The sequence below is a fragment of the Cavia porcellus genome, unplaced genomic scaffold (genome assembly GCF_034190915.1).
Source record: "Cavia porcellus strain 051 isolate PalLab524CR breed Dunkin Hartley unplaced genomic scaffold, mCavPor4.1 scaffold_14, whole genome shotgun sequence".
Lineage (NCBI taxonomy): Eukaryota > Metazoa > Chordata > Mammalia > Rodentia > Caviidae > Cavia > Cavia porcellus.
In genome coordinates, this window is record NW_026947497.1 from 71035603 (window position 1) to 71047956 (window position 12354).

At 40.0% G+C, this 12354-nt stretch overlaps 1 protein-coding gene and 1 pseudogene across 2 annotated transcripts in view; one reads left to right on the plus strand and one right to left on the minus strand.

The window, feature by feature from the left end:
- The window catches only part of P3h2 (prolyl 3-hydroxylase 2), a 146136-nt gene that overhangs the window by 20434 nt on the left and 113348 nt on the right, over window positions 1–12354 (minus strand). For both annotated transcript variants that reach the window (XM_003476941.5, XM_063261231.1), the window contains exons 7-10: window positions 12311–12351; window positions 10885–10979; window positions 1175–1302; window positions 533–628 (exon numbers count right to left, since the gene is read on the minus strand). In XM_003476941.5, the coding sequence (XP_003476989.3) occupies window positions 533–628; window positions 1175–1302; window positions 10885–10979; window positions 12311–12351 (360 nt within the window). The remainder of the gene's footprint in view (window positions 1–532; window positions 629–1174; window positions 1303–10884; window positions 10980–12310; window positions 12352–12354) is intronic.
- LOC111753641 (U2 spliceosomal RNA) lies at window positions 6871–6975 on the plus strand (annotated as a pseudogene).

The window sequence follows — 12354 nt, forward strand, 5'->3', positions numbered from 1 at the left end:
AAAAAAGACATTAAAAGCCACTGGGTTGGCTGGAGGACTTGAAAGAGACAAAGGTCAGGCTTCACTGAGCCAGGATGGGGGCAGATCTCTGTGCTGACCAACAGCCGGTCAGCAGACCTTGGTTACCACAATAAACCAAGGAAGTAAGGAAGGGTCAAAGCCAGCTGCTCCCTCTACGCTCCTCCCATACTAACCCGTCACGCCTGTCTAACATACTCTCCACAGCAGAGAACCGTTACCTGTTTCCACCTGTGTTCATAATTAGACCGTGAGCCCCTTGAGGGCAGAGGCCACATTTTTCAGTTGGGTAAAAACTAAGGAAATGTTAAGTTGAATAAATGGATGACAGAATGAAGGAATGATTTAAAATATGAGCCATGAGGTGTAGCGTAGTAGGTGTCAGGCCCTGGCTCGGTTTCCAGCACCCAACAGTTTCCCTTTCAGACTGGATCCCTAAACTTCCCTGTATGTATCTTTCATAAACCCCTTTGGACTGAGGCTTAGGAACCCAACCCCACAGGGGAGACTTTACTTTGAGTGCTTTCAGGACAGTTGCACCTTCAAACTTTTCATTGGGTGTATGGGGTGAAGTCTTTCCTCTGTATCCATCACCAACAAGCATGATTCTCTGGAAGCAAAATGAGAGAAGATGCTTTCTCAGTGCCAGCTGCTCACAGGAATCGTTAGTCCATGCGGCTTCAGCTTCCAGAAGGCTGGAGCCCAAGTCCACACCCAGAACCACCCCCACTCTGTTCTAGGACCCAGATCTGATGAAGTCCGCCAAACCAAGAGGTGTTATTAGTTAACCTTCACTAAACATTTTCCTTAGGAAAGGTTACACTTCTTATAGAAGAAGTGGCATATAAATGGCTTATATCTTGGTGAATTATTGATTAAAATAAAGAGGCTTCTCCAGAGACTTCTAGAGGCAGAAAGGGGACATACTGGAGAGCCACTTTCCTAGGATTTAAGCCACCAGTTACCCAGAGTCACTTGGAAAGTGGATGTCATCGTAGCTTGAAGCCTCAAACGCACCCCACCACCAAATCTTTCAACTTAGAGCAAGGGAAACTTCAGGCCTGAGATCCTAAACCTAAGTGGCCCTGAATCACAGCCCTCCCAGACTGTGAGTGGCCAGCAGGGTAGGTCAGCCCCCTTCCCATCGTGTCCTCACCCTGGCCACGCTGTGCAGCTCCCGGCACTGCTCTTCAGACAGGACATTATCCAGGAGAACCCGCTGAGTCCCGTTCAGCTGCTCCGAGTTATACACAAAGGTGACATTTTCATACAGCAGAGGGCCACCTACAGGGACAGAGCACATTATTTTCCCAGTTACTCCTGTCCTCAATAAGGGAGGCACAGAACACACAACAGCCTTCCGTAGACACTTTGGGAACATCAATTTCTTTATGACTACTTAGGTATGCAAACACAAATTACATCTTATGAGGTTTGATAAACAATATGGGTTCAGAAAAGGGCAGGTGTGTGACTACCAGGTTTCCCTGTTATATCATAATAATATAAGAAATGTATACATTTAGGATAAACTTTCAATTTATTCAGGAGAATCCTCAAAACTGCACTGGACATTTCATGGTATTCTCATCTAAGAAGACGCGTCCTTCTTATAGGGCTTCATTTGTACCACTATCACAGCATGGCAGATAGCTACTCGATGACATGTTTTTGTCAATCATGGAGGAGGGGCTCAGCTCAATTCCACTGTGTTCTAGGGTCATGGCTTCCCTGAGTAACTCAGGCAGTCATACCAAGCCATTGGACTCCTTTGCTAAGATCTTTCCCACTGCTTGACTGACTGTTTGGTCTCATACTTGGAATAATCATTTCTTTTTGCTTTCTAGATAAAACCCTTTCATACCTTTTTTACAATGGAGAGTTTCTGTAGGCTGCTTGTGTTGGTTACCCTCCTTGCAATCCTGAGACAAAATACTCAACACCCTAACTTAAAGGAGGACAGGTTTTATTTAGCGCAGTTTGTGGCACTGTCAGTCCATAATCAACTGGCCCCAAAGCAGGGTGGCATGGCATCATGGCAACCATTCATTGTGGGAAGACAGAAAAAGCAACAATAACAAAAAGACAGGAGCATGAGAGAAGACTCTGGCCCTCATACTGTATGTAAGCCACACCCACCCTTGGGTGGGCAAATACCTCACAGGTACAATCCCAGCATTGGACCATGAGTCAGTCACAAATTCTAGCCTGCCCCCATGACTGCATGAGGGTTTGGGGTGACATTCAGACACAAACTGTAACACTACTGTATCTGGATAGAGCCCTAACTTTAGAAAAATTACTCTCATGTTGTCCCTGCAGACAGTTATACATTGGGATCATGACTTAGTTTGTGAGATTACAACATTCAGACCTGACAAGGTCCTTTCCTCATACAATGAGACAGATGAAAAACCATGACAGTAACATCTTCAAGTGCCATTTACAGACTGTAGGGGAAGAGAACAAGAAATCACCAAGAAGCAAGCCCTCCATGCAAATCAGCACCATGCTGCTGCTGCTGCTGCTGCAGGGAGAACCAGATGCCAGCCCCTGTGAGCGTGTGGGCTGGGAAACAAGAAGAGCCAACCTCACCCCCATCCCACACTGCAATAAGCGACCAGTTGATCCAGAGAAACACAGGCTGCGATGATAGCTATTGAGGTAAAATACATTTAGTGTTTTTAGTGTTTAGTGTTTCAGTGACTTTGCAGGTCTGAAGTAGTACGATTCAGAGGATAACGATACACAATGTAGCATCTATAAGGGCCTCCTTCTGAAGGTGGTAGCCATTATTAATTCTCTGTCATCTTGTTTTGGACTTCTGTATCATTTTCATTATTTTGTTGGTTGGGGTTTCATTCTGTTTTGTTTGATTTTATCATACCTGATGGCACGAGCAGCTATTTCAAAGATAACACAATATATTATGGTAGCCATTTTGGATTTACTCTTGTTTTGAAGTCCTTTATTATATTCATTGTTTTGTTTTTATTGATTCTATTCTGCTGCATTTTGTTTGACTTTTTACTATGTCTGAAAGTATCTGCAACTATTTTGAAGACAATAAGAGGCACTATGGTTACCACTATTGATTTCCTATTGTTTTGAAGTTGCGTCATTTACACTGGTTTATTTTGATTGGCTTTATCATGTTTTATTTTGCTTGGTTTTATTCTTTTTAAAATAAAAGAAAGAAAACTTCAGATATAACAGAGTGTAAATGTCATGAAACAGGAGCTGAGCAGAAAACATTTGGATTTTTTGTTCTTATAAATCTCCTAGTGAGGAGAAAGCCCTGGCAAGTATCCACGGGTACAAAGAGCTCACAACAGAGGGCACGAGGGTGAGGGAGAAAGGGTCAGCTGCTTCTGCCCTCCCCGCAAGAAGAGCAATGGGCACCAACACACGGGCCTAACACATATCTGTGCTGAAATTGATGTCTGATAACCTCCACTGCACAGTTTAATTAAATAAGGGAATGCCTCCATCTAACTGTTTATTATTCTACTTAGGATAAAAGCCTCACTACATCCAATGGTTAATGGAATATGAAAAGAATGAGATAGCATTTTTCAATCTTGAGCAATGCATGTTTCTCTCTAAAGAAAGCAAATCTTCCCTCAGAAGCTTCAGTGCTGACAAAGTCTTTGTGCTATAATCTTATTTCTGTATTTCTAGTCATAAAACTATGTACATGTCATTTTCATAGTTTTGTACAACTATAATATCAAAACCACTTAGCTTAAATGAAAGTAAAATAATAAAACAAAGAAACTGAAATTAACCATATTACATCAGATTATATCCATTACATATGGATATTTTATTAAGTGAACTGGCCCAAGTTCTTTGAATTAGTGTTCCTTATAATACTGTAACGTCATATCTTAACACACATTTCTCTACTTAAACTACTATAAAACATTTGTGTGTTTAGCCTTTAGTTGGTCCTAACATATTACTCATAAAGATATGCATCTCATTTATTGTTAGTCTTCAATCACTGATGTATTAAAACTGGTGCCAATGTGACCATAATTGTACCTATACCCATAAAGAAAGGAAATCTCATGACAGTAGTTAGCTATAAATGGTCATTGTGATCACTTACTGACTCCTTTCATTTTAAAAACTGTCACTGAAATATGTAAGTACAGAATTTCTTGGGTTCCAAATACATATCCATAACCAGCCAGCTTCAGTTTTATATTTTTGGATGAATAAAAAATATAATTAATATTGTCACAGATTCTATTGTGTTGAAAATTTCAGAAAATACTTGGTTAAATAAACTTTACAAAACTACTTAGAACTTCAAATACATGAAGAGGCCTTGGGAATCTCTAAGTAGTCACGTAACATGCAGCAGTTTTCCGTCTTTGCTCAACACAATTCCTGTCCTCTTCAATCCCTTTTCCCCTACCCATCCCCTTCCCTCTTCTCAGCTGTCCCACTACCAAGGCAAGAAGATTCTAAAATGCTCTCATTGGTCACTGGCTACTGGTTTTCATCCCGTGGAATCTGCTTCCCACAAGTGTGGTATGACCAGGAACTGGCTTCTAAATGAAAGGCATGCAGAGGTGAGAGGACATCCCATCCATCTGCAATTGTGTGTGGCTTCTCTCCTGCTGGTGGCTTCAGTGTGTTGCCTTCCTGGCTTGCAAACTTTGAAGAAGCAAGTGTCTCTGTTGGAAAACGGCCACATAGCAAGGAATTAATGGCCTCCTCTGACTGCCGACCAAGGAGAACTGAAGAACCCCAGTCCGATAACCCTTCAGAAATTGAATTCTGCCATCTAACTTGGGAGAAAACACTTCCCAACCAAGTTCTGAAGGAGATACCAGCCCTGACTGGCAACATCACTGAAGCCTCATGAGCCACCCAGCAGAAATCAATTCAATTACATTATGCCCAGATGTATGACCCATAGAAACTAGCATGTTAAATATTGTTACACACTGCTACATTTGTGCTATTTACATTTCCACACGACTAAACAAACAAAATAGTGTCCTCCTCTCACCCCTAGAATCTCTTAACATAAAGCATAGTTTGGGAAAAGTTAATTCAATCTATGTCCTAATCAAATACAAACCTTCCTTCAGATATTTGGAACAGTGAACTGCCTATTCACTCCAGTTTAGAAATACAAAAAGAAATATTCCTTCAGCAAGAAAGACCAGATACCAGTAGGTTCACCAAAAGCATTTGCTGACAGAAAATTCAAACAGAAATGTAGAAACAGTGAGTGCAGTAGTAAACTGGGTTCATTTGTATTTTGACAGATTTTCTTTGTTTTCTCTTTTGAGAATGTATTTCTTTGACTATGATTAAGTTGTTCTTAAAATACGATTTTTAAAGTTACCAGACTAAAACATTTAGAAATATATCTAACACCCAAGCTCTGTGCAAGTATTTGCTATTATTCTTATAATCACTACTACTAAATTAGTTAACGGTGCCTGGAATATTGTGTTAATTCTGACCGAAGCATCTCAATTTATAATGAAGGCTACCTTAGGGAGGGATCTTGAGCTAGTAACACTGCTGTAACCAGAACTCAGAATTAGCAGGTAAAGAAAGAGTATATCATGGAATCTTTGATAGTTAGATCTAAATGGGTTTAGGGAGAATCTGTATTAGAATCTGCCTAAAAAGATGATCTTGAGGCTTTTATAGGTAAATGGAGGCAATTTGAGAATGTTCTCATAAGTGAAATAAATCAGACTCACATTTGTAAATATTATATTGTTTCTGTAGTATAAAAATTAATAAAATACTAGAAATCTGTCTTTCATGGATTATAACAGTTATCACTAAGAATAGAGCTTTTTCAGAAATTTCTCACACATGCATTTGACAAAAACAATTACCCACCTTTCAGTTAAACAAAAAGAAAAAAAATGTTGTCATTCATAAATAGTTTGTGTATAACTAACAACCTGTCAGACAGATGAAAACATTAATATTAAAACTCAGTCCAATAGATTGTGATTCCCGAGGTCCGACTTGACGGCTTCAGCCAATTCCTAACACAGTGTAAGGAGATGTAAGCAAGTGAATGAAGTCTTCTCTCATTCATGAAGTATGTGCCTGGGTTTCACTCTCCAGTAGCAACCCAGACAGCTCATCTAGAAAGGTTTCCCTTTGTGCTCACTGCCTGTGGTTCCTGGCAAGAAGACTCATTTTCCTACAAACACCACAATGTCACAAAAGGCAAGATCAGGTTGCACAGGCCAAGGAGCCGTTCTAGGGGCACAGTTTTTCACAGTTTATGGAAGATTTTTTCATTCATCATTTCAAAAAGTGATCACCCTCCACTTATAAAAAAGGAGCATGAGTCGAAAGAGATGCTAGGTTTCCAGCAGTGTGCAGCTTATGCAAATAATACAATCCCGGAGATGAAGCTGCTGGATTCCAAGTTCAGCATTGTTTCCTTCGCACCCCTCATGATTCTAAGATCATTGATGAGCACGGCTTTTGGGAAAATATGGGTTGCGAGAAAGCATGAAAACGTGGCAAACTGCTGTGGTTTAATACTCAGGATGTGGTCCTGAGTGATTTTCATTACCACACTGTGGAGCTGTCTTCTTGGAAAGCTAATAAACACTATCAGGTAAGCAGGACAGAGGACAATCTCTTTGGGGAAGATAAAAAAGAAACACTTTATTTTGTGGGACATGCTTCAGTTTTTCTCTCTTTGAGATCTGCTTTCAGCTGGACAAAGATATAAAAGTGTTTTCTGATTGGGAACTTCAGCATCTGCCACAGCTTTTAATTGAGATTGTATTTAGATGTCTAGTGGCGAGAAAGCTTTCCCAATATGGCACCAAGAAGAAATACATTTGAATTGCTTCTTGACCTTTTGGCTAAGATCAAGTGTAGCATCTGTTCTTATCAGAAATCCATTTGATCACTGTATTAATTCCTCGTTCAAAGCTTTAGGAATCCTTTTAATTTCCTGAAAGATCTAAATGACAGAAGTTTTTAAGTTTACAGTGTATTTTTTAAAGTGAAAGAGTAATAAGATCCAAAATGTACAGCAGATATTGTGATTGTGAAAGGGAAAAAAAGTGCTCAAAAGGAGAGAACAACTGGAATAGAGGAATGGAGAAAAGAAAGAAGGGAAAAGAGTGTATTTTATATATGTGTTTTAAATACATATAAAATAGATAACTAAACTATGTTTGGTTCTCCAATGCGTGAGAGAGAAAAACTGAGAAAAAAAACAGAAAGAAAGAAAAGAGGCCTTTGTTGTGGGCACAGGAGGGCTGCTGAAGAAAGGCAAACACCCTCTGGAAGCTTCAGGAAATAACAAGGGACTTTATTTGGAATTTGACAGGGGGCAGAGTTAAAGGGGCAGGCGAAATGACATACTGACAGCTGATTGGAGGAACACTGGCAGAATTTAACTTTTGTGTTTTCAAGAACACAGGGAGCTTCTGTCCAGTGCCATGTTAAACTGCGCATGGGAAAAACCTGTCATTCTACTAATCTCTGTAAGTTCATCAAAAAGAACAGTTTGTGCTTTCACTGTTTGTTTGATCTTTTAATACCTAGATTTTGTAACCTGAGCGACTACTTCTAAGACAACAATATGCAATATATGAAGCAGTGTTAATTTTCCAGTGTTTTTTAAAATTTTGTGTCATTTCTATTTTTTTGTTTTGCTTTTTAAAATAACATTTAAAAATTTTTTTTTAATTTTTTGTTTAGGGTACCAGGAATTGAACTAAGGACCTCACATTTGCCAGGTAAGCACTGCACCACTGAGCTATATCCTCAGTCCCAGAAGATACTTTATTTTTAATTAGTAATAAGCCCTTTTTGCTTCCACCTGAGTTTATGCTAAAGAAGTGATTTCAGGGGTAGCCCTGGTCACACTCACCCTGGAAGTAGTCACCAGAAAGACCCTCCTGGAAGGACTGAAACTCGAGTCCTTGCCCAGACACCTCTGAGAAGGGGTGGGAGGCTGGAAGGTAAGCTCTCTAAAGTTCTTGAGCAGCAGGAGGTGATGAGCTTCTCAGCTGCTGGATATCTGGTGATGCCGGGAAGGTACTTTACCCACAGGATACACGCAAGCACTGCCTGGCACCCATCTTGTCCTGTGTACCTCTCCATCCAGTTGTTCATCTGCAACCTCTCTAAAGTCCTTTGTGGTCAACTGGTAAATGTGCTTCCCTGAGTTCTGTGACACACTCTACAAATTAATCAACTTCAAAGAGAGGGTCACGGGAGGCCCACTTGAGCTAGTTGTTCAGACTAGTCAGAGTACACTGCTGTGTGAATTCCTGAGGGGCTGAGCCCTCCACCTGTGAAACCTAACTACATCTCCAGTGTCCTTGCCTGCAGTGTCAAACTCCGCTCCAATTCTAGGGCACCAACTTGGTGTTCCTTGGAGAATTGCTTGGGGCATGAGGCAAAACAAACCAAACCAACACCACAACAAAAACACACATGGCTGCCTACACATGTGAAAAATGGCTGCATTTTTCTTTCCTTCAGTTTAGCAGGTTTCCAGAGAACCCAGTGGCCAATCAACCAAGAGACCAGCAGAAATGACAGATTTTTATAGCTTTCCAAAATCATGGACATATAGTCAAGTATCCTACTTGTCCTCTCAACTTGCCAGCATTTGCTTGACATCAGTTTCCCTGAAAACCAAAACAGTCTTGGAATTTGGCAACTATCCCAGAGTTTCCTAAATACTTATGGCAAAGTGTTGAGCTACTGGCGTGTTCTTCCTGGGTGATTTCTCAGCTGAAAAACCAACATGAACTCTGGCTGACCATGAACCTTTCTGGTTGTTGTAAAACAGCTTGGGTTTTGTGGCTAAAAACTGAGGTCTAGGTCAGATGAGATGAGTACATTATCCTGTTTATTGCTCAGGCTAACTTGGAAGCTAAGGACGGAAAGGTCTGGGAAATGTACAAGTTAGAGAGAGCCAGAAGTTTCCAAATCAGCTACAAGAATGTGCTGACAAGCTCTCTTGATAAAAGAAGTACTGTACTTCTCAATGCAGGTTTTTGAAAGCCTCTTCAGATCTTGCAATAAAGTTGACCATGTGTCACTATTAAGGATTCTACTCCAATAAATTCAACCAACCATTGGATTGAAAGTAGTTGAAAAAATTGAGCTGAATATGCTATTGCCTTTTCTGTCATTATTGCCTAAATGACAGAGTATAACAACGATTTATATAGTACTTACATTATATTAGGTATTGAAAGTAATTTATAGATGTTAAAGAATGGATGTTACAGATGTTAAAGAAGATGTTAAAGAAGATGCTGTGAATTTAGCTCAGCAGCATAAGTATCTGCCTGGCAAACATAGGGTCATGAGTTTGATCCCTGGTACCAAAACAATAAAGTAAGAAAGAAAGAATGCATGAGGCTATAAATAGGTTATACACTAATCCTTTTCATATAACAGACTTGTACAATTTTAGATTTTGGTATGCTAGGAAGGAAGAGAGTCCCAGAACCAGTCCTACATGGATGTCCAGTATCTTAAGTCACTTTCTTGTTGCTGAGACATAGTGCCTAACCCTGGCAACCTGAAAGAGGAGAGGTTTATATCAGATCATATTTCAGTCCATGATGGACTGGCTCCAAGACCGGCAGTGTGGCAGAGGGGCCTGCTGGAGGCGCTGCTCAAGGCACAGTGGCAGGGAAGCCAGGAGAATGAAGGGAGGACCTGGGAAGGGAGATAAACTCTTCTAGGCCACACCGCTCTGATCTGATTGCTATCTTCTGAACAGACTCCACCGCTGACCAGCAAACCAGCCACACAACCCCATAAGCAAGTCACCACTCTCAAGTCCCTGCCTCTGATCCCTAGAGACTTTGGGAGTGGACATTAATACATAAACCATAACGTCCAGAGAAGGTTATATTTAATCAACAGAAGCGATCATGTTTCATGTAACAGATGAAGAAGAAAATAGGAATTAAGATTCCAAAGTCTGTGTTCAAATGCCTGGCCAATATATTATGAATTGTGAGATTCTGGCAAAGTCATTAACTATACCCTTCATACACATGCAAGGCTACTAGTATTAAAATGAATTGTATGTAAATTTGCTTGAAAGGTTATAAAAGATACAGAAACAATAATTATTCAGGAATAATACTGCTGATATTATGAATACTGCTATTAGTTTACTTTATAATATGATTTGGTTCTATTTAAAAATGCCTTTGGCAACACTCCATCTGTGATTCCACCAATCCGTATCTTTCAGAACTGGGCACATAATATTGTGCTGTTTTTATTTGCTGTTTGTTTTGTCATGTACAATGGCTCCTTCCCTGCCTCTGTCAATTCAATCAGTCTAAGTTGAGGCTGGTGATGTAACTTAGTGGTAGAGCAAAGGATCTAGAATGCAGGGCCTGGATTTAATCCTCTGTAGCAAAAGGAAATTACAGATTTCCTCACAGCATTGCTCAGGCGTACATTCTTCACGTCTCTTAGGTGAACCAGCACTGTACCTCATGGGACCCGTCTCTTCTCTTCGTTTCTTAGAGATGCTTCAACCGCACCTCACCCTCACTGATTGCACAAGAGAATTAAGTCCTGGGACTCTGCTAAGTCTCTGGAGCTTGACTCAGGGGACATGACTGCCTAAGCTCAGCACTCCTGTAGGGCACAGATGAAGGAGAAAATTCAGATCACTTTTGCAAAGATACATGAATCCGAGACATTCTGTTTGTAAGCCTTCCCTTCACAGCGATGAACCACCCTAGATTAATCTTTACTTTTTGTTTTCCAGAAAATGTGGATTCTATCTTGATCTAGATCAGAACTGTTTACAGTCCACCCTCTTCTCATCCTTGAAACAGAAAAGTGTGTAGTACTTACCCTCTGTTAAATCTCGGTGTATCTTAGCTGACGATTTCTTTCTGATTGACAACCCATGTACTTCTGCCTCCTCCACATTCACTCCTGAAGGCACCCTGCTCATTCAAACAAATGAAATCACAAGTTCTCATTGGATCAAGGTAGTTAAAGCAAATATAGTATACCCACCCAGTCCACAGTTCTCTGGTGTGTATCTGTGCATACTGCACACAAATCCATGTAACCTTCAAAATAAAAAATCAAATGTGCCTGCATCTGTGAAATTCCCTATTTTCTCAATGACCATGCTCCATTTCCCTCTCCTAAATCCTTTCTCATCATTCATTACAATTAATTGCATTTATACATTAACCCGGGGCTGGAGATTTAGCTCAGCGGCATAAGTGCCAGCCTTGCAAGCAGGCAGTCGTGAGTTCGATCCCTGGTACCGACAGAAAGGGAAAAGACAAAAAAAAAAAAAAAAGTATACATCAACCCTTTCCCTGCCTATTAGATTATTATGCCAAGGAGTAGGAAAAAAAATGACCATGTTCATTATCATAATGCTCAAATACTAAAGCTATACCTTGAGCATGGAAGAATCACGGAATAATCACTGGTCTGAAATAAAGTGTGCCCTGATGGTCAGGCTTTTGGTCATTCTAAGAAGAATATATAGGTCTGTGCCATGTATTTCAAAGGCACAAATGCTAGCAGGCTGAGCCTTCAACATACATAGACTGGGCAGATCTAAGCACGCTCTTCATTCTCTGGTAATAATCTTACACTACCCCAGTGTTAACTCCTTCAAAACTAATGAAGGACCTGCAGATTCTGAGTAAGAACTGGATTTGCCAGTAAATGAAGATCTAAGACTCTTCCCTCTACCTGATCTGTTTCCTAGTTTGCAAACAGTTAAACTGGACCCTGACATGAAATACACATAACTCAAACAAGTTCATAAGCTTGAGTTCTTCACACAGTGAATTTACTTGCATTGTTTTAAAAATATGAATTCTCACTTGTGAGTTATTATCACTTTATAGTTATATTGCATCAGAACTGTCTGAACTTCTTAATTTCAAGTAAATATAGTAAAAGATAATTCACCATCATAAGAAAATTTCATAGCTCTTTTTCTACTAGTAAATCAAAAACAGAATCCATCTCTCCCTCATTTGGAATCACACAATGTTAGCATTTTGAGACCAACTGATTCAACTCCCTCATTTTTGGAAAAAAAAAATCATGAGACTCAGGTAAAAAGATGATCATTTAAGGTCATGCAAGTATGACAGGAATAACTAGGACCAGGAAACAGATCTCTTAATTTGTAGCTCAAAACTGTTCACTGTATTTTTTTCCAATGTCATACAGCTAAGTTCCTTTTAATATGTTCTGCATTTCTTTTCATTAAAAAGAAACAAAAAATCTGAATGAGACTCACCGATTTTCATCTTGTCGTCCTCCATATCGAATCCAATAATTCTG